The sequence below is a fragment of the Oncorhynchus kisutch genome, linkage group LG5 (assembly GCF_002021735.2).
Source record: "Oncorhynchus kisutch isolate 150728-3 linkage group LG5, Okis_V2, whole genome shotgun sequence".
Classification (NCBI taxonomy): Eukaryota; Metazoa; Chordata; class Actinopteri; order Salmoniformes; family Salmonidae; genus Oncorhynchus; species Oncorhynchus kisutch.
This window is the reverse complement of record NC_034178.2, coordinates 50,440,074-50,463,268: the sequence shown is the minus strand read 5'-3', so window position 1 is coordinate 50,463,268 and position 23,195 is coordinate 50,440,074. Positions and strand designations below refer to the sequence as shown.

At 42.5% G+C, this 23,195-nt stretch overlaps 1 protein-coding gene across 2 annotated transcripts in view; it reads right to left on the bottom strand.

Annotated features, from left to right (window-relative positions):
- The window catches only part of LOC109875933 (RNA-binding motif, single-stranded-interacting protein 2-like), a 69,705-nt gene that overhangs the window by 4,618 nt on the left and 41,892 nt on the right, over positions 1–23,195 (bottom strand). For both annotated transcript variants that reach the window (XM_020468394.2, XM_020468395.2), the window contains exons 6-13: positions 20,953–21,032; positions 8,998–9,107; positions 2,418–2,461; positions 2,081–2,174; positions 1,684–1,734; positions 1,194–1,304; positions 880–960; positions 623–710 (exon numbers count right to left, since the gene is read on the bottom strand). In XM_020468394.2, the coding sequence (XP_020323983.1) occupies positions 630–710; positions 880–960; positions 1,194–1,304; positions 1,684–1,734; positions 2,081–2,174; positions 2,418–2,461; positions 8,998–9,107; positions 20,953–21,032 (652 nt within the window). In that variant the 3' untranslated portion in view covers positions 623–629. The remainder of the gene's footprint in view (positions 1–622; positions 711–879; positions 961–1,193; positions 1,305–1,683; positions 1,735–2,080; positions 2,175–2,417; positions 2,462–8,997; positions 9,108–20,952; positions 21,033–23,195) is intronic.

Below are 23,195 nucleotides of genomic sequence, written 5' to 3'. Positions count from 1 at the left end.
GAGGACCTGAGCACTAGGACCATGCCTCAGGACTACCTGGCATGATGACTCCTTGCTGTCCCCAGTCCACCTGGTCATGCTGCTGCTCCAGTTTCAATTGTTCTGCCTGAGGCTATGGAACCCTGACCTGTTCACCAGACGTTCTACCTTGTCCCAGACCTGCTGTTTTCGACTCTCTCTCTCTCTACCGCACCTGCTGTCTCTAACTCTGAATGATCGGCTATGAAAGCCAACTGACATTTACTCCTGACGTGCTGACCTGTTGTACGCTCTACAACCACTGTGATGATTATTATTTGACCCTGCTGGTCATCTATGAATGTTTGAACATCTTGGCCATGTACTGTTATAATCTCCACCCGTCACAGCCAGAAGAGGACTGGCCACCCCTCAGAGCCTGGTTCCTCTCTAGGGTTCTTCCTAGGTTCCTGCCTTTCTAGGGAGTTATTCCTAGCCACCGTGCTTCTACACCTGCATTGCTTGCTGCTTGGGGTTTCAGGCCGGGTTTCTATACAGCACTTTGTGACATCAGCTGATGTAAGCAGGGCTTTATAAATACATTTGATTGATTGATTGAACTAAGTTAGCAGATATATGCACAGGGAGGGGTTAATAACCCTACCTTAGCTTCACTTGGTGTGCTGGTATGAGTAGTTTGTGTGTTCTGCAGGTGTCTCCATAGCAACCTGTTGCTGTTGTCCTCCGTTCTCCTGCAAGAAAAGGAAGAAAATGGAGTGGAACAGTAATAACAGGTCCCTGAGTTAAAAACTGCTTAAGTAAATGCATGGTTTTGAACTCGTTTGTAAAATAAGCCCCCTTTTGTCATCCCCTTAACTTGTTCTGCATAGTTCATTCTTATGGTGTTGGTTGGGGTCTCACCTCTACAGGGACACTGGAGGGAGGCACTGGTTGGTACTGGGGGATGTATGTCCCCTGCATAGTTGTGTTGGCAGGCATAAACTGTGACAGGATGAGAGGAGAATAAATCATCAGTCATTATTTCTGTGTAGAGATCCAACTGAGACACAGGCAACTGCTTTTCTCTTCACTTTCAACTTCAATTCAGTACAACTTGATTCAGTTCAATGTGTTTTCGTCTTGAGATGAGACTAGGGGACCAAGGGGGGGGGGGATAGAGTGGGTAGTTGAAGGGGTGGAGTGGGAGGTGGAGTGGGTATCCGTAGGGTACTAACCGTGCCTGTGCCGCCCAGGGATAGGTGGCTGAGCTGCTGGGTCATGGTGCCCATCATGGAGGTGGGCTGGATGGACATAGCATGGTCCATGGTCGGAGTCAGGACTGTGCCCTGAGAGATAGGTGGAGGAAGAGAGAGGGAAGGAGAGAGAGTGGTTGTGTGAGACAGAGAGAAGTGGAGGGAGAGATGGGGAAAAGAGAGAGGGAAGGAGAGAGAGTGGTTGTGTGAGACAGAGAGAAGTGGATGGAGAGAGATGGGGAAAAGAGAGGGGGAAGGAGAGAGAGTGGTTATGTGAGACAGAGAGAAGTGGAGGGAGAGAGATGGGGAAAAGAGAGAGGGAAGGAGAGAGTGGTTGTGTGAGACAGAGAGAAGTGGAGAGAGAGAGATGGGGAAAAGAGAGGGGGAAGGAGAGAGAGTGGTTATGTGATGTTATGTTATAGTAAGGAGGAAGCTGCAGCAGCAGAGGTAGATAACACTATTTAATACTCACTGCAGGCTGCATGAGGTACGACTGGTGGTGCATCCAGGAGGGACTATGTAACTGGAAAGAGGGATGAGGAAAATACAGGATCTTTACACACAAGCACACAGGGGAGAATGAGTGGAGATGAAATCTGAATATGGATAGAAAAACAACAATGACATAGCTCCCACGTCTACAGAGATTTCCTCCATGCGTTTGTGAATGGTGGTTTGGTGGTAGTGGTAGTGGTAGTGGTAGTGGTAGTGATGTGTGTGTGTGTGTGTGTGTGTGTGTGTGTGTGTGTGTGTGTGTGTGTGTGTGTGTGTGTGTGTGTGTGTGTGTGTGTGTGTGTGTGTGTGTGTGTGCGTGTGCGTGTGTGTGTGTGCATATGTGTGTGTGCATGTGTGTGTGTTCAGTGTTTGACCTGGAAGGATGAGATGGGTGAATGCATGTAGGGAGAGAGGGACGTCTGGGCGATCATCCGGTTTGGTGTCAGACCGTAGGGTGACGAATAGAACCTGCACAACACACACAAATCAAGATGTATGCATGTCAAATTATATTATAGAATTTACATTAATGTGCATGAAAGTAATTATTAAGTGATGCCAGATGATAGAACTACAAAATGTTACATTGAAGTAGATGATTGCAATACAATAAAATAGTGTTACAATGTCTTCTGCGTCTACCAGGAGTCAATAAACATTACTTGTTTTTGTTGGTGGGCTGACTTTCTGTTTTTGTCTCTCTATACTCACCCATTCTGTAAGGCTGTGGGGTCATATGCTAGCGTCATCCCTCCCTGGGAAAACAACACAAATAAGTCTGAATAAAGACGTAAAGGACACAATCACATATAAAATCAATTATGTTAAAGCCCCCATGCAGTCTTTGTAATTTTATTTTTTAAATCATCACTGTTTGTCTAATAAATCAAAGCAAATCAAATGCTATTTGTCACACGCGCCGAATACAACCTTACGGTGAAATGCTTACTTACAAGCCCTTAACCAACAATACAGTTCAAGAAATAGAACTAAGAAAATATTTACCAAATAAACTAAACTGAAAAAAATATATTTAAAAAATAAGCAAAAGTAACACAAGAAAATTATACAACATTAACAAGGCGATATACAGGGGTACTGGTACTGAGGCAATGTGCGGGGATACAGCTTAGTTGAGGTCATTTGTAAAGTGACTATGCATAGGGGGGTCAATATAAATAGTCCGGGAGGCCATTTGATTAATTGTTCAGCAGACTTATGGCTTGGGGGTAGAAGCTGTTAAGGAGCCTTTTGACCCTGGTCTTGGTGCTCCGGTAGTGCTTGGGTGACCGGAGTCTTTGACAATATTTTGGGCCTTCCTCTGACACCGCCTAGTATACAAGTCCTGGATGTCAGGAAGCTTGGCCCCAGTGATGTACTGGGCCTTACAGGCTGTCTACACCGCTCGAGTTGCATGCGCGAGTGTTGCAAAATAAATGTAGAAATCTAGATTTTTCAATTATTGCACCCACACTGCTCGCACGCGCCAACGAGCGTCTGCGTTGCCAAGGGCTAAAATAGAAGTCAGTTCTATTTCTGACGCAGATCGCGTTGCAAGTCCTGCCTCTCCCATTTCCTCATTGGTTTATAGAAGCAGGTACCCATGTGCCATCTCCTCATTGGTTATACCCACGTGGGTGACTGAAAGGCGAACGAGGTCAGTGGTGGTAATGCACCTAATTTATGAAAGTTGCCAATCGCAATATAAAGAGAAGAAAAAGCCTGGAAAGAGGAGAGATGACTAGAAACAATTAGGCTGACCATTTATGTGTGGATTAATTGTCAGAGTAGAGGACCTTGTGCATTTCAGGTAAAATAACAACGCAATGTTTATATCCCAGGAAAAATTAGCCAGCAACAGCAAGCTAGCTAAACAGGACAAATTAGCTAGCAAGCTAGCTAGCTAAATTTCCATAAATGTTTAATGCTTTTCGACCTGTCCCCAAATTAATGTAATTGGTTCAGAGTTTGTTTTGATATTTTAACCTGTGTGTCGTGATCACGTTTGGTGTGGGGGGACAAAATACATTTATGCATGATGGCGCTCGCGCACAGCTGGTTTGGGTTCCGTGTTACGCACTGCCCTCTGTAGTGCCATACGGTCAGATGCCGAGCGGTTGCCATACCAGGCGGTGATGCAACCGGTCAGGATGCTCTCTTTTTAAGGATCTGGGGACAAATGCCAAATCTTTTCAGTCTCCTGAGGGGGGAAAGGTGTTGTCGTGCCCTCTTCACAACTATCTTGGTGATGTGGACAACAAGGAACCTGAAACTCTCGACCCGCTCCACTTCAGCCCCGTCAATGCTAATGGGGGCATGTTCGGCCCTCCTTTTCCTATAGTCCACGATCAGCTCCTTTGTCTTGCTCACACTGCCAGGTCTCTAACCTCCTCCCTATAGGCTAACTCATCGTTGTCGGTGAGGCCTACCACTGTCGTCTGCAAACTTAATGATGGTGTTGGAGTCGTTCTAGTCCACGCAGTCATGTGTGCACAGGGAGTACATGAGGGGTTCTAAGCATGCACCCCTACGGGGCCCCAGTGTTGAGGATCAGCGGGGCAGATGTGTTGCTGCCTACCCTTACCACCTGGGGACGGCCCTTCAGAAAGTCCAGGATCCAGTTCCAGAGGGAGGTGTTTAGTTTAGGTCCATAGCTTAGTGATGAGCTTTGTGGGCACTATGGTGTTGAATGCTGAGCTCTAGTCAATGAATAGCATTCTCACATTGCTGCTCCTTTTGTCCAGGTGGGAAAGGGCAGTGTGGAGTGAGATTGTGTCATCTGTGGATCTGTTGGCGGTATCCGAATTGGAGTGGGTCTAGGGTTTCCGGCATGATGGTATTGATGTGAGCCATGATCAGCCTTTCAAAGCACTTCATAGCTCCTGAAGTGAGTGCAAATCTTCAGTCTCCTGAGGGGGGAAAGGTGTTGTCATTTAGACAGGTTACCTTCACTTTCTTGGGCACATGGACTATGGTGGTCTGTTTGAAACATGTACAGTAGGTATTACAGACTCGATCAAGGAAAGGTTGAAAATGTCAGTGAAGACACTTCCCAGTTGGTCCACGCATGCTTGGAGTATATGTCCTGGTAATCTGTCTGGACCCGCAGCTTTGTGAATGTTGACCTGTTTAAAGGTCTTGCTCACATCGGCTACAGAGAGCGTGATCACACAGTCGTCTGGAACAGCTGATGCTCTCATGCATGCTTCGGTGTTGCTTGCCTCGAAGCAAGCATAAAAGGCATTTAGATCATCTGGTAAGTTCATGTCACTGGGTCACTCGCAGCTGGGCTTCACTTTGTAGACCGTAATATCTTTCAAGCCCTGCCACATCCGACAAGCATCAGAGCCGGTGCAGTAGGATTCAATCTTAGTCCTGTATTGATACTTTGCCTGTTTGATTGTTTGTCTGAGGGCATAGCAAGATTTCTTATAAGCGTTTGGATTCGTGTCTCGCTCCTTGAAAGCGGCAGCTCTAGCCTTTAGCTCGGTGCGGATGTTGCCTGTAATTCATGGCTTCTGGTTGGGAAATGTACGTATGGTTACTGTAGGGACAACGTCATTGATGCACATATTGATGAAGCCGGTGACTAAGGTGGTACAGTAAGCTCCTCAATGCCATTGGATTATGCTTTTTAACCTTTCGCTGCCTGCACCCGTCCGCCCGACTAGCATCCCTACTCTGGACAGTTCAAACCTAGAATATGTGGACAACTACAAATACCTAGGTGTCTGGCTAGACTGTAAACTCTCCTTCCAGACTCATATCAAACATCTCCAATCCAAAATCAAATCTAGAATCGGCTTCCTATTTCGCAACAAAGCCTCATTCACTCACACCGCCAAACTTGCCCTTGTAAAACTGACTATCCTACCGATCCTCGACTTCGGTGATGTCATCTACAAAATAGCTTCCAATTTCTCTACTCAGCAAATTGGATGCAGTCTATCACAGTGCCATCCGTTTTGTTACCAAAGCGCCTTATACCACCCACCACTGCGACCTGTATGCTCTAGTCGGCTGGCCCTCGCTACATATTCGTCGACAGACCCACTGGCTCCAGGTCATCTACAAGTCTATGCTAGGTAAAGCTCCGCCTTATCTCAGCTCACTGGTCACGATAACAACACCCACCCATAGCACGCGCTCCAGCAGGTATATCTCACTGGTCATCCCCAAAGCCAGCACCTTCTTTGGCCGCCTTTCCTTCCAGTTCTCTGCTGCCAGTGACTGGAACGAATTGCAAAAATCGCTGATGCTGGAGACTTACATTTGCCTCACTAACTTTAAACATCAGCTATCTGAGCAGCTAACCGATCGCTGCAGCTGTACATAGTCCATCTGTAAATAGCCCACCCAATCTACCTACCTCATCCCCATATTGTTTTTATTTACTTTGCTGCTCTTTTGCACACCAGTATCACTACTTACACAACATCATCTGCTCAACTATCACTCCAGTGTTAATCTGCTAAATTGTAATTACTTTGCTACTATGGCCTATTTATTGCCATACCTACTCATGCCATTTGCACATACTGTATATAGACTTTATTTTTTTCTATTGTTGACTGTACGCTTGTTTATTCCATGTAACTCTGTGTTGTTTCTGCTGCACTGCTTTGCTTGAACTTGGCCAAGTCGCAGTTGTAAATGAGAACTTGTTCTCAACTAGCTTACCTGGTTAAATAAAGGTGAAATAAAGGTGAAATAAAGGTGAAATATTTTTTAGATGAATCCCGGAACATATTCCAATCTGTAGTAGCAAAACAGTCCTGTAGCATAGCATCCATGTCATCTGACCACTTCCGTATTGAGAGAGTCACTGGTACTTTCTGCTTTAGTAGGGCGAGGATGAGCTTTTTATGCGTCTGTGTGTGGAGTAAAGGTGGTCTAGTGTTTTTTTCCTCTGGTTGCACATGTGACATGCTGGTAGAAATGAGGTAGAACAGATTTTAGTTTGCCTGCATTAAAGTCCCCAGCCACTAGGAGTGCCGCTTCTGGATGAGCATTTTCTTGTTTGCTAATGGCCTTATACAGCTCATTGAGTGCGATCTTAGTGCCAGCATCGGTTTGTGGTGGTAAATAGACGGCTACGAATAATATAGATGAACTCTTTTGGTAGAAGTATTCTACCTCAGGCGAGCAATACCTCGAGACTTCTTTAATATTAGACATCGCGCAGCAGCAGTTCTTGACAAAAAGACACACAACCCCGCCCCTCGTCTTACAAGACATAGCTGCTCTGTCCTGCCAATGCACGGAAAAGTTATCCTGCTCTATATTATCAGTGTCTATACTATCAGTGTCTATATTATTCGTGGCTAAGCCGTTGATGCTCCTAGATGTTTCCACTTCACAATAACAGCACTTACAGTTGACCGGAGCAGCTATAGCAGGGCAGAAATTTGACAAACTGACTTGTTGGAAAGGTGGCATCCTATGACGGTGCCACGTTGAAAGTCACTGAGCTCTTCAATATGGGCCATTCTACTGCCAATGTGTGTCTATGGAGATTGCATGGCTGTGTGCTCAATTGTATATACCTGTCAGCAACAGATGGGCTAAAATAGACAAATCCACTAATTTGAAGGGGTGTGCACATACTTTTGGCAATGTTATATATTTAGGTTTGCCATAACAAAGGGGTCGAATACTTATTGACTCAAGACATTTCAGCTTTTAATTTTTGTATTCATTTGTTTAAAAAGAATGATAATAATAATAATTTTTTCACAAACATAATTTCACTTTGGGGTATTCTGTGTAGGCCAGTGACACTAACTCTCAACGTAATCAGTTTTAGATTCAGGCTTTAACATAACAAAATATGGGGTATGAATTCTTTCTGAAGGCAATGTAGTTAGTTTAAATGTTACATGATAACCTTAGACAGTTTGTAGAGCATCTGCAGACAAACTAGCCAAATAAAGTGTTACAGCAGAGAGAACAGTCTATGGCTTGGGTGGCTGAAGTCTTTCCTCTGACAGCGCCTGATATAGAAGTCCTGGATGGCAGGGAGCTCAGCCCCAGTGATGTACTGGGCCGTACTCCCCACCCTCTGTAGTGCTTGTGGTCGTGCCCTCCGCACAACTGTGTGGGTTTGTGGGGACCATGTTAATGCCTTAGTGATGTGGACACCAAGGAACTTGAAGCTCTCGACCCACTCCACTACAGCCCCATCGATGTGGATGGGGGCGTGTTCTCCGTTCCCTGTAGTCCACGATCAGCTCCTTTGTCTTGCTGACATTGAGAGAGAGGTTGTTGTCCTGGCACCACACTACCAGGTCTCTGACCTCCTGCCTATAGGCTGCCTCATCGTCGTCGGTGATCAGACCTTCCACCGTTGTGTCTTCAGCATACTTGATGATGGTGTTGGAGTCATGAGTGGCCATGCAGTTGTGGTTGAACAGGGAGTACAGGAGGGTACTAAGCACACACCCCTGAGGGGCCCAGTTTTGATGGTAAGCGTGGTGGATGTGTTGTTACCTACCCTCACCGCCTGGGGACGGTCCGCCAGGATCCAGTTGCAAAGGGAGGTGTTCAGTCCTAAGGTCCTGAGCTTGGTGTTGAGCTTGCAGGGGTTTATGGTGTTGAATGCTGAGCTGTAGTCAATAAACAGCATTCCTTTTGTCCAGGTGGGTGAGGGCAGTGTGGAGTGCAATAGAGATTGAGTCATCTGTGGTTCTGTTGGGGCAATTGGAGTTGTCTAGGGTGTCTGGGATGATGGTCTTTCAAAGCATTTCGTGGCTATAGATGTGAGTGCTACGGGGCGAGAGTCATTTAAGGAAGGTTACCTTGGAATTCTTGGGCACAGGGACTATGGTGGTCTGCTTGAAACCAGTTGCTATTAAAGATCGGGTCAGGGATAGGTTGAAAATGTCAGTAAAGACCAGCTGGTCAGAGCTGATCCGCTAATAGGATGGTCTAGAACCCATCCCCTTACCCAGATGAAAATTCATTGGTATATTATAATCCGATCACATTGCGAAGTCATGATGTGGGCAAAAAGTTCCATCCCACCTGAACAGGTTGAAATTCCAGGCATTTTTTAAAACAGCTCTTACACAAAAAGGGCAGTGTAATTTCGACCACAAAAAAAGTTTTTTAACTGCACTGCCCCTTTATGAATGTTTAGGGTTAGACACACAATCCATGTGAGATCAGATTCCAGCTCTATATTGCTTTGACAATGACCTCTTGTTTAAAGTTTTTTTGGAACTAACATGCAGTCTCTAACTCTAAAAAATAAATAAATGAAATCCTCCACCCGTGTAATCAAGCCACTCACCATCTCTCCATCCCTGGCCCAGGGCCTGCCATTCTGAAGGTACTTCCCCTGGTTCTGCCTCTTTTTCTGTCCCCCGTCTGCAAACTTGCACAATAATGGTTCAGGGGGCACTGTGGGGAGAGGAACAGATGAAATCAGAGGGTGAATTCAATGGGAGGCTAGGAATAATAATCCACTGGAAGAGTTGAGAGGTAAAGCCAAGAGCCTGGGATCAGAGACCAAGGACTTGTTCAGACAAAAATCCTAGCCCCTAACCTCTTAGTTTCCTTAGACAGATGGATTGCCTCCAACAACGTAACAATGCTCCAGCTTATATGTCTTTAGAAGTTCCAGCATCAGTTGGGACAGAGAGGTGTTGGAAATGGGACATGCGTCACCTGTGACGTCACTGCCGTATCTGCTTTTTGCCCTAGCTAAACGGTAGATTCTAAGTGGGATCCTTGGTACGTCCATACCCTAACCTTAACCCCAACCCTCACACTAACCCTAACCTTAACCACAACCATAACCTAACCCTTGAAATGTTTTACTTCAATGGGGTGATGTCACAATCCCACTTATACTTTTCCCTAGCTAACCATGAGCAAAATTCCTGCCCGCATTTTAAGCCCCACCTACGATTTGTTGGGAGAGTTGTCTGTCTGAAGAGGACGTTCATCGGAACAAATGCTTTTCCTTTTTCGAAATGTCCAAGAGATTTAGACATCCTCCCCAGACCTAGTGCTCCTAGGTCCAGGTTTCCAAGACTACTAACCTCTAGATACGTGTGGAGATCTGTGAGGATTTAATAGGTTTAAGCAATATCGTGTTAGCTCTACCTTTAACTCTGATACACTTTAAAAATAACACCCACAAATCTAGAAGTTTTAACTACTTATTATTATGTAACTGGTTCCACAGACTTTTTTTCTTTACTCAACTTTTCTGTGTTACCTGAACTTAACATTTTTAGTTGGTCCAAATATGAGAAAACGTAGGCAAAAATTCTGTCAATTTAAAATGATGTGTTTGCTCAATTTGTCTTGTACTGTATGTTCATTCAATTAGGATGCTCTGTTAGCCAGCCTGCCAGCTTAGTGGAGTCTGCCACTAGCACAGGTCAGTGTAGCCAGCTCAGCTATCCCCATTGAGACCGTGTCTGTGCCTCGATCTAGGTTGGGCAAATGCCTGGCTTATGCCTGATGAATTTACTGTGTTAAATGAGGCCTCTCCTCCTGGTTACACTAGTGACCATATCCCCCGCACATCCCGCAAAGGTGTTGCTAACATTTACAAAACCAAAGCTAGAGCTTCTACTCATGAAATCTATGCAGCCTACTAAATGACTATTTATAGGTACTGTTTACATGCCTCCTGGGCCATATACAGCGTTCCTCACTGAGTTCCCTGAATTCCTATTGGACCTTGTAGACACGGCAGATAATATTAACATTTTTGGGGACTTTAATATTCACATGGAAAAGTCCACAGACCCACTTCAAAAGGCTTTCGGACCTACTCACTGCCACAGTCATACTCTGGACCTAGTTTAGTCCCGCAGAATAAATATTGTGGATCTTCATGTTTTTCCTCATAATCCTGGACTATTGGACCACAATCTGCTCAGACCCCAACCAAGGATCATCAAAAGCCATGCTATAAATTCTCGGACAACCCAAAGATTTTGTAGATGCCCTTCAAGCTTCCAGAAAATTGGAAAGGAAATGGTGCTACCCCAAACTGGAAATGTTCCGATTAGCTTGGAAAGGCAGTCCCGTGCAGTATCGAAGAGCCCTCACTGCTGCACGATCATCCTATTTTTCCAACCTAATTAAGTAGAATAAGAACAATCCTAAAAAAAAAATTTGACTGTCGCAAAGCTAACTAAAAAGCAGCATTTCACTTCAGCAGTGATAAATTCATGAACTTCTTTGAGGAAAAGATCATGATCATTAGAAAGCAAATTATGGACTCCTCTTTAAATCTGCGTATTTCTCCAAAGCTCAGTTGTCCTGAGTCTGCACAACACTGCCAGGACCTAGGATCAAGGGAGACACTCAAGTTGTTTAATACTTTATCTCTTGACACATTGATGAAAATAGTAATGGCCTCTAAACCTTCAAGCTGCATACTGGACCCTATTCCAACTAAACTACTGAAAGAGCTGTGCTTGGCCCTCCTATGTTGAACATAATAAACAGCTCCCTATCCACCGGATGTGTACCAAACTCACTAAAAGTGGCAGTAATAAAGCCTCTCTTGAAAAAGCCAAATGTTGACCCAGAAAATATTAAAAAACTATCGGCCTATATAAAATCTCCCATTCCTCTCAAAAAATGTATAAAAAGCTGTTGCGCAGCAACTCACTGCCTTCCTTAAGACTAACAATTTGTTTTTATTTTATTTTAATTTTATTTACCCATTATCTTACCAGGTAAGTTGACTGAGAACACGAACCTGCACTCGTGAAGGTGGTAAATGACCTTTAATGGCATCAGACCAAGGCTCTGCATCTGTCCTCGTGCTCCTAGACCTTAGTGCTGCTTTTGATACCATCGATCACCACATTCATTTGGAGAGTTTAGAAACTTAAATTATTCTCCACGAACAAGTTCTGGCCTGGTTTAGATCTTATCTGTCAGAAAGATATCAGTTTGTCTCTGTGGATGGTTTGTCCACTGACAAATCAAATGTAAATTTCAATGTTCCTCAAGGTTTTAGGAGGTCTATTGTTTTCACTATATATTTTACCTCTTGGCAGAGGTGTGGACTCGAGTCACATGACTTGGACTCGAGTCAGACGCGAGTCACAAATATGATGAATATTTGATGAATATAAATACAACGCTGTATCAACAAAAAACAAATTGCAACTTGCAAAACATACAGGAAGAAAATTACAGATGGAGACGCAACAACTTCCAACTTCGTTCGACATTTGAAGCTGCACAAAGAATGGTAAGTCGTGGCTAATATAGCCGACAGCTATATATTTTTAGACTTTACTGGTGTATCATGCAGGCTAACGTAACGTTAAATCAATGAGCCTCCACACAGTCAGTCAGTGCGGGAACGTGATCATTGTACCCAAGATTGAGCTACAACTGGCTAGGCTGTTGGTAGCCTAAATCCTGCCTGATGTTACTGCTGTTCCTAAAACCATTGACATACGTTAGCCTACTGTAACCACACACAGAGAGTGTGTGTGTGTGTGTTAAGGTTGGATGATTGTGTACAAGCCTACATCGCCCAACTGCGCCCCATAGCGATCCTCGATCATGGGTCATGGCTACCCATGTATTTTTATTTGGAAAGTAATAAATATAGAGATATTTTTTAAAGCATTCATGATTTACGTAAATGTAATATACTATTACTCTTGTTAAAAATATGAAATGGTATTACATTTGGTGAGGATCACATTATGACTTGTTTAGGACTCAAAACTCAAAGTTTAGGAATTGAGACTTGACTTGAGTTTGAGTTTGAGTTTATTTTTATAGGGACAGTGCACATTAATCAACGTTTCAGTAAAAGTGCCGGTTTTAGCCAGCCGGCTAATTTTCAACCGCAGTCCCTGGGCAGGTTATTAAAAACAAGTACAATATAGACAATAGCAACATAGAACAAGCAAGACATAGCAACATAGGACAAGCAAGACATAGCATACAGACAGAGCAACATAGGACAAGCAAGACGTAGCATACAGACAGAGCAACATAAAACAAAAAGCAGCAAGACAAGATTCATAAAAGCAACAAAGTATTTCCACACCTCACAAGCTACAGACAACAGACAACATGGAGAGTGGCAACACACAGCTAGGGACCATGTTCACAAATCTGATTGAACTTTAGCCATGTCTTCAAGCATTTTGTGAAAGTGTGATATGTGGTGCAGTTATGTGTGTCTGATGGCAGTGTATTCCAGACATGGGAAGCTCTGCTTTTCCTTAGGGGAACTATACAGTCACCTCTCATGGCAGACCTTGTGGATCTGCTGCCATATGTCTGGGTTTTCTGTTTAACAAAAATATTGAGTGGAGGGGGAGCCAGGCCATTAAGGATCTTGAATACAAGACATGCGTCGGTGTATTGCACAAGATTTTCCCAACTCAAGAGCTCATGCTTTCTAAGGATGTGACAATGATGATGGCTATTGGGCTTCCTATCAAGCACTTTGAGAGCCTGTTTGTAGACAGACTGAATAGGTTTTAATGTTGTACAGCAAGCTTGGGCCCAACTTGCCTGTCTTGACTTGGAACTTGACTTTGGACTTGAGTGCTAAGACTTGAGACTTACTTGTGACTTGTATAACAATGACTTGGTCCCACCTCTGTCTCTTGGTGATTTCATTCGGAAACATAATGTTAGCTATGCGGACAATACACAGCTGTACATTTCGATGAAACATGGTGAAGCCCCAAAATCGCCCTCCTTGGAAGCCTGTGTTTCAGACATAAGGAAGTGGATGGCGGACAAAAATAGACAAAACAGAAATGCTAGTTCTAGGTCCCAAGAAACAAAGATATCTTGTGTTGGATCTGACAATTAATCTTGATATTGGAACAGTTGTCTCAAATAAAACTGTGAAGGACCTCAGCGTTACTCTGGACCCTGATCTCTCTATTGACGTACATATCAAGACTGTTTCAAGGACATATTTTTTCAATCTATGTAACATTGCAAAAATCTGAAACTTTCTGTCCAAAAACGATGCAGAAATATTTAGCCATGCTTTTGTCACTTCTAGATTAGACAAGAGGTCGACCGATTAATCGGAATGGCCGATTAATTAGGGCAATTTTTTTTTCAGTTTTCAAAACAATCGGTAATCGGCATTTTTGGACACCGATCATGGCCGATTACATTGCACTCCACGAGGAGACTGCGTGGTAGGCTGAATACCTGTTATGCGAGTGCAGCAAGGAGCCAAGGTAAGGTGCTAGCTAGCATTAAATGCATCTTATAAAAAACAAGCAATCTTAACATAATCACTAGTTAATTACACATGCTTGATGATATTACTAGTTTATCTAGCTTGTCCTGCGTTGCATATAATCGATGCGGTGCCTGTTAATTTATCATTGAATCATAGCCTACTTTGCCAAACAGGTGATTTAACAAACGCATTCGCAAAAAAAAAACACTGTCGCTGCACCAATGTGTACCTAACCATAAACATCAAAGCCTTTCTTAAAATCAATAAACAATTATATGTTTTTAAACCTGCATATTTAGTTAATATTTCCTGCTAACATTAATTTATTTTAACTAGGGAAATTGTGTCACTTCTCTTGCATTCTGTGCAACAGAGTCAGGGTATATGCAGCAGTTTGGGCCGCCTGGCTCGTTGCAAACTGTGAAGACAATTTTTTCTTAACACAGACAGCCAGCGTCGCCAAACGGGGGAGGATTTAACGAAAGCGTATTTTCGAAAAAAGCATAATCATTGCATGAATGTACCTAACCATAAACATCAATGCCTTTCTTCACTTTTTTGGGATAGGTGGCAGCATTTTCACTTTTGGATGAATAACTGCCTCCTACTCAGTCCCAGATGTTAAGATATGCATTTTATTATTATCATTGGATAGAAAACACTCTGAATTTTCTAAAACTGCTTGAATGATGTCTGTGAGTATAACAGAACTCATATGGCAGGCAAAAACCTGAGAAAAAATTCAAACAGGAAGTGGGAAATCTGAGGTTTGTAGTTTTTGAACTCACCCCTATTGAATACACAGTGGGATATTGGTTATGTTGCACTTCCTAAGGCTTCCACTAGATGTCAAGTGTCTTTAGAACGTTGTTTCAGGCTTCTACTGTGATGTGGGACCCGATGAGAGGTCTTTGAGCCAGTGGTCTGCCAACAGCCTCGTTCTCAGTCAAGCGCTTTCACTTGAGAGGTAGCTCTCGTTCCATTGCTTTTCTACAAACAATGGAATTCTCTGGTTGGAACATTATTGAACATTTATTATAAAAACATCCTAAAGATTGATTCTATACTTACTTTGACAAGTTTCTTCGACCTGTAATATAACATTTTGAACGTTTCGTCCAAATGGACCAGATCGCGCATTTGGATTTGTTTACCAAACGCCCTAACAAAAGAAGATATTGGGCATAAATGGACATAAATGATGGACATTATCGAACAAAACAAGAATTTATTGTGGAACTGCGATTCCTGGGAGTGCATTCTGATGAAGATCATCAAAGGTAAGTTAATATTTATATGCTATTTATGAATAATGTTGACTACCCAACATGGCGGATATTTCTCTGGCTGGTTTGTGCTCTGAGCGCCGTTCTCAGATTATGCTTTTTCCTTAAAGTTTTTTAAAAATCTGACACAGCGGTTGCATTAAGGAGAAGTGTATCTATATTTCCATGTCTAACAATTGTATTTTCATCAACATTTATAATGAGTATTTCTGTGAATTCATGTGGCTCTCTGCAATATCACTTTTGGAACTACTGTTTTGGAACAACTGAACTTAACACGCCAATGTAAAATAAGATTTTTGGATATAAATATGAACTTTACCAAACAAAACATACATGTATTGTGTAACATGAAGTCCTTTGAGTGTCATCTGATCATCAAAGGTTAATGATTAAATGTATCTCTATTTGTGCTTTTTGTGACTCCTCTCTTTGGCTGGAAAAATGGCTGGGTTTTTCTGTGAGTTGGTGGTAAACTAACATAATCGTTTCTGGAGCTTTCACTGTAAAGCATTTTTGAAATCAGACGCTGTGGCTGGATTAACGAGAATTTTATCTTTAAAATGGTGCCTAATACTTTTGAGAAATTTGATGTATGAGATTTCTGTTGATTTGTATTTGGCGCCCTTGCAATTTCATTGGCTGTTGGCGAGGGGTTCCGCTAGCCCTAGACAGGTTAGAAGAAATTCATGTTAGCAGGCAATATTAAATATTCTTGCATTCATTGCACGCAGAGTCAGGGTATATGCAACAATTTCGGCCGCCTGGCTCGTTGCGAACTAATTTACCAGAATTTTACGTAATTATGACATAACATTGAAGGTTATGAAATGTAACAGGAATATTTAGACTTATGGATGCCACCCGTTAGATAAAATATGGAATGTTTTATTTTCGAAATGATAGTTTCCGGATTCAACCATATCAATGACCTAAGGCTCGTATTTCTGTGTGTTATTATGTTATAATTAAGTCTATGATTTGATATTTGATAGTCTGATTGAGCGGTGGTAGGCAGCAGCAGGCTCATAAGCATTCATTCAAACAGCACTTTCGTGCGTTTGCTAGCAGCTCTTCGCAACGCTTCATTCATTGCGCTGTTTATGACTTCAAGCCTATCAACTCCCGAGATTAGGCTGGTGTAACCGAGGTGAAATGGCTAGTTAGTTAGCGGGGTGCGCACTACTAGCGTTTCAAATGTCAATCGCTCTGAGACTTGGAGTAGTTGTTCCGCTTGCTCTGCAAGGGCCACAGCTTTTGTGGAGCAATGGGTAGCAATGCTTCGAGGGTGGCTCTTGTAGATGTGATCCTGGTTCAAGCCCAGGTAGGGGCGAGGAGAGGGACGGAAGCTATACTGTTACACTGGCAATACTAAAGTGCCAATAAGAACATCCAATAGTCAAAGGCATATGAAATACAAATAGTATAGAGTGAAATAGTCCTATAATTCCTATAATAACTTCAACCTAAAACTTTTTACCTGGGAATATTGAAGACTCATGCTAAAAGGAACCACCAGCTTTCATAAGTTCTCATGTTCTGAGCAAGGGACTTAGACGTTAGCTTTTTTACATGGCACATATTGCACTTTCACTTTCTTCTCCAACACTTTGTTTTTGCATTATTTAAACCAAATTGAACATGTTTCATTATTTATTTGAGGCTAAATTGATTTGATTGATGTATTATATTAAGTTAAAATAAAAGTGTTCATTCAGTATTGTTGTAATTGTCATTATCACAAATAAATAAAAAACCATTTAAAAATCGGCCTATTAATCTGTATCGGCTTTTTTTGGTGCTCCAATAATTGGTATCGGTATCGGCGTTGAAAAATCATAATCGGTCGACCTCTAGATTAGACTACTGCAATGCTCTACTTTCCAGCAAACCGGAAAAGCACTAAATAAACTTCAGTTATTGCTAAACACGGCTGCTAGACTCTTGACTAGAACCAAAAAAATGTATCATATTACTGCAGTGCTATCCTCTCAACACTGGCTTCCTGTTAAGGCTAGGGTTGATTTCAAGGTTTTACTGTTAAACTTTGCAGTATTACATGGGCTTGCTCCTACCTATCTTTCCGATTTGGTCCTGCCGTACATACCAACATGTACGCTACGGTCACAAGACACAGGCCTCCTTATTGTCCCTAGAATTTCTAAGCAAACAGCTGGAGGCAGGGCTTTCTCCTATAGAGCTCCATTTCTATGGAATGGTCTGCCTATTAATGTGAGAGACGCAGACTCTGTCTCGACCTTTAAGTCTTTATCCTATATCTATCCTACCCTGCCTTTCTAAGGTCTTCGAAAGCCAAGTCAACAAACAGATAACCGACCATTTCAAATATCACCATACCTTCTCTGCTATGCAAACTGGTTTCAGAGCTGGTCATGGGTGCACCTCAGCCACGCTCAAGGTCCTAAACGATATCTTAACCGCCATCGATAAGAAACATTACTGTGCAGCCATATTCATTGATCTGGCCAAGGCTTTCGACTCCGTCAATCACCACATCCTCATCAGCAGACTCGACAGCCTTGGTTTCTCAAATGATTGCCTCGCCTGGTTCACCAACTACTTCTCTGATAGAGTTCAGTGTGTCAAATCGGAGGGTCTGCTGTCCGGACCTCTGGCAGTCTCTATGAGGGTGCCACAGGGTTCAATTCTTGGACCGACTCTCTTCTCTGTATACATCAATGATGTCGCTCTTGCTGCTGGTGAGTCTCTGATCCACATCTACGCAGACGACACCATTCTGTATACTTCTGGCCCTTCTTTGGACACTGTGTTAACAACCCTCCAGGCAAGCTTTAATGCCATACAACTCTCCTTCCGTGGCCTCCAATTGCTCTTAAATACAAGTAAAACTAAATGCATGCTCTTCAATCGATCGCTGCCTGCACCTGCCCGCCTGTCCAACATCACTAATCTGGACGGCTCTGACTTAGAATACGTGGACAACTACAAATACTTAGGTGTCTGGTTAGACTATAAACTCTCCTTCCAGACCCATATCAAACATCTCCAATCCAAAGTTAAATCTACAATTGGCTTCCTATTTCGCAACAAAACACCCTTCACTCGTGCTGCCAAACATACCCTTGTAAAACTGACCATCCTACCAATCCTCGACTTCGGCGATGTCATTTACAAAATAGCCTCCAATACCCTACTCAACAAATTGGATGCAGTCTATCACAGTGCCATCCGTTTAGTCACCAAAGCCCCATATACTACCCACCATTGCGACCTGTATGCTCTCGTTGGCTGGCCCTCGCTTCATACTTGTCGCCAAACCCACTGGCTCCATGTCATCTACAAGACCATGCTAGGTAAAGTCCCCCCTTATCTCAGCTTGCTGGTCACCATAGCATCACTCACCTGTAGCACGCGCTCCAGTATGTATATCTCTCTGCTCTCTCTGCTCACCAATTCTTTCTTTGGCCGCCTCTCCTTCCAGTTCTCTGCTGCCAATGACTGGAACGAACTACAAAAATCTCTGAAACTGGAAACACTTATCTCCCTCACTAGCTTTAAGCACCAGCTGTCAGAGCAGCTCACAGATTGTTGCACCTGTACATAGCCCACCTATAATTTAGCCCAAACAACTACCTCTTTCCCTACTGTATTTATTTATTTTATTTATTTATTTATTTTGCTCCTTGGCACCCCATCATTTTTATTTCTACTTTGCACATTCTTCCACTGCAAATCTACCATTCCAGTGTTTTACTTGCTATATTGTATTTACTTTGCCACCGTGGCCTTTTTTTGCCTTTACCACCCTTATCTCACCTCATTTGTTCACATCGTATATAGACTTGTTAATACTGTATTATTGACTGTATGTTTGTTTTACTCCATGTGTAACTCTGTGTCGTTGTATGTGTCGAACTGCTTTGCTTTATCTTGGCCAGGTCGCAATTGTAAATGAGAACTTGTTGTCAACTTGCCTACCTGGTTAAATAAAGGTGAAATAAAATAAAATAAAATTGAAGACTCATCTCTTCAGTAGGTCCTATGATTGAGTGTATTCTGGTCCAGGGATGTGAAGGTGAACAGAAAGGTACTGGAGCAACGAACCACCCTTGCTGTCTCTGCCTGGCCGCTTCCCCTCTCTCCACAGGGATGCTCTGCCTCTATCCCTATTACGGGGGCTGAGTCACTGGCTTACTGGTGCTCTTCCATGCCGTCCCTAGGAAGTGTGCGTCACTTGAGTGGGTTGAGTCTCTGACGTGATCTTCCTGTCCGGGTTGGCGCCCCCCTCGGGTGCGTGCCGTGGGGGAGATCTTTGTGGGCTATACTCGGCCTTGTCTCAGGGTAGTAAGTTGGTGGTTGAAGATATCCTTCTAGTGTTATGGGGGCTGTGCTTTGGCAAAGTAGGTGGGGTTATATCCTGCCTGGTTGGCCCTGTAGTCGGACGGGGCAACCGTGTCTCCGTACCCCTCCTGTCTCAGCCTCCAGTAATTATGCTGCAGTAGTTTATGTGTCGGGGGGCTAGGATCAGTCTGTTATATCTGGAGTATTTATCCTGTCTTATCCAGTGTCCTGTGTGAATATAAGTATGCTCCCTCTAATTCTCTCTCTCTCTTTCTCTCTCTCTCTTTCTCTTCTCTCGAGGACCTGAGCCCTAGGACCATGCCTCAGACTACCTGGCCTGATGACTCCTTGCTGTCCGCAGTCCACCTGGTCGTGCTGCTGCTCCAGTTTCAACTGTTCTGCCTGTGGCTATGGAACCCTGACCTGTTCACCGGACATGCTACCTTGTCCCGGACCACCTGTTTTCGACTCTCTCTCTCTCTACTGCACCTGCTGTCTCTAACTCTGAATGATATGCTATGAAAAGCCAACTGACCCTGCTGATCATCTATGAACGTTTGAACATCTTGGCCATGTACTGTTATAATCTCCACCCGGCACAGCCAGAAGAGGACTGGCCACCCCTCAGAGCCTGGTTCCTCTCTAGGTTTCTTCCTAGGTTCCTGCCTTTCTATGGAGTTTTTCCTAGCTGCCATGCTTCTACATCTGCATTGCTTGCTGTTTGGAGTTTTAGGCTGGGTTTATGTATAGCACTTTGTGATCTCAGCTGATGTAAAAAAGGCTTTATAAATACATTTGATTGATTGATTGATTGATTGATTGATTGATTGATTGATTGGTTGATTGATTGATTGAGGAGGGGGGCAATGATTTTCAATTGAGACAGGAGTGAACTAGAAACGATCATTTTTAAATAAAAGACCGCGTGTCAACGTGTATAAAACATGTAAGTTGAAAACATTGTATGTTATAAGCACTGTCTGTGTATAACTAGGTCCACAGTCATTTTTGGGGGTAACATAATAATAAAATAAAATAAAAAATAATTTCTAGACAAATTGAATAAACACATTTATGTTTTGACATGTTGAAGCTAAGTTTGGGCCAACTAAAAATGTTAAATTCAGGTAACATTTTGACCGAAATGTTTAGTAAACAAAGAAAATACAGTGGAACTAGTTACTTAATAATATTTAGTTGAAACAACTCGATTATTTTATAGTGTAGGCTAGATTGAACTTTTGCCATATTGCTTATATCGGTCCAATCCTCTCAGATCTCCACACATTTGTAGGGCGTAGGGGATAGCGATTGTTTCTGGACACAGCTCTTGATTTGAAATCTGAAGTGAATGACTGAGGTGGTATCATAACATCTGGGTGAGGTGCAGAACACATAGATGAGACAGGTAGAGAGATCTGCTCACCTGGAACTCCTGGTGGAGTCTTAATGAATTTGCCATTAAAATGTTGAATAATGGCTTCACACTTCTCTGTGGACTCCATCCTGAAACAAAGTCAAACATTCAAGTCCATTAGACCTCAGTGTGACCCTTGTTGTTGCTGATATAGCATGTAGGGAAGCGATGGGTAAATTGAACACATTTGTACATTCAGCATCACTCAGCCAGGGGAAATATAGTATTCTTTCTAACAAATACACTGAGTGTACAAAACATTAGGAGCATTAGGAACCATGTCATCCAAAAAGTTTTCCAAAAAGCACCTGGAAGCACCTGGATGATCATCAAGACTCTTGGAAGAATGTTCTATGGACAGATGAGTCAAAAGTATAACATTCTGGACGACATGGGTCCCATTATGACTGGCGAAAACCAAACACTGTATTCCACGGTAAGAACCTCATACCAACGGTCAAGCATGGCGATGGTAGTGTGATGGTTAGCTTCTTCAGGAGATCAATAATCAGAGCAATGAATGAATGAGAGATCTCTTGCATGTTATCATCACAAGCCTGACATTTTAAAGAGACAGTGTACAATTGTCAATGTAATGCATCTCCTTCGGAAATTGTGCTTTTACACAATGTAGAAACCTAATATTCCACAAATGACTTAATAATTTCAATGACAGGTATTTGTATCAACATTTTAGCTTTTATAATAAATGAATGTCTTTACAGTGTCAGATATTAGTTTCTAGTGCATACCATGTGCTTAAAAAGTAGCTAGAATTCATATAGGACCAATATAGGTTGTATCTCAATGCCATGTGGTGCTCCTAACTTTTTAAAGTTGGGAGGAACAGTGTTACCAATGAAAAATGCTCATTTATAGCCTTGGCTACAAGGATGCACTTCATTCTGTTTAGGACCTCATATTGAAGCTTATAGAGACCCCAACTGATTTATAGAACAATCTTAAAATGATTTACTTTGGTTTAGATACAAGCATCATGAAACCTCTAACACTATACATTCATTTGACTTGGTGAAAATCTGTTTTTTCGAACTAACCATTTTTTCATGTGATTTCTTCCTTCACTGACTCCATGAAATAATGACCTCTTCCAAAATATTTGGTCAAATGATTAATTTTGGTTATGATTTCCTAGATACAAGGGTGGCTAAACTTACCCCTTAGGTTCAACTTACCCCTCTCTGTTAATCAGTCGTGTACGAGTGCCTGGAGAAGTGGGTATATTCTTATTTGGCAAAAAAAATTGTACTGTGCAAGGTTAATATTAGGCCTACCATTGAAATAGATGAATGAGCCTGTCAACTGAGTCAGAAATTCACAGGTTTCTGATTTGTCCTTAATTATTTTGTTTCGCTGTTTATATTACCATCCAACCTTTTTATTCCAGTAAATAACATGTTGGATAAAAAAAATTGCACAACAGGCCGGACTGAAACAGCAAACTGGTCTGTAAACTCACCAAATGTCGACAAAAACAAAATACGCTAGACAATATGTGTTGTTTTGTGTCTGTAAAATTAATTATGCGAGAAATGGTGGTGGACATGCTTTTAGGAGCAAACATTGACTATCATATTGAAGTAAATTTAGAGTCACGCGATGACATGTTGTGTGGTACTCCCATTTAGACTCGGGAAAGTATGCAGTTTATTAGGCTACATATGAAGTAAGTTACGATGAATTATTCGCTACATGATCGGAATTTAACCGCAAAATAAATGTTAATGTGTATTACGTCATCACACATAGGCTTTTACCCACAAGTCAGTTTGATGGAAGCACATCTCTGGTGGGAAAATGCACATTTTATGCTGATGTTAGAATATTCGCATTAAACTCTTTTGGCAATTGGATTGAAACCTAGATAAATTCACAGTTTGTTTTATAGAAAAACAACAAAATTGCACAACAATGCTTAAACCACATCAGGACACCACTTTCGAGATCTGAGAAATATCTAAGAAATTTCGATTTTTGAGTGTAGTTACCCTTTAATTAAAGTGTGTAGGCACCTACTGTTGTTTGGTGGGCGGTGTTTCTGTAGCTCACATGAGATGGAGTTTGTAGAACAAATGGCCACTGGATTGATGCAAATAATCATATCATTCTGCCAGGTAGACTCCTTTGTAGCTAGTTAACATTTACTAGCGAAGGTTTTTGGGAAAGCCTTTCTATCCACCAGAAGATGTTTAGGCCTATCATTAGCATCAGCATAATTTTCACTCTCCTCT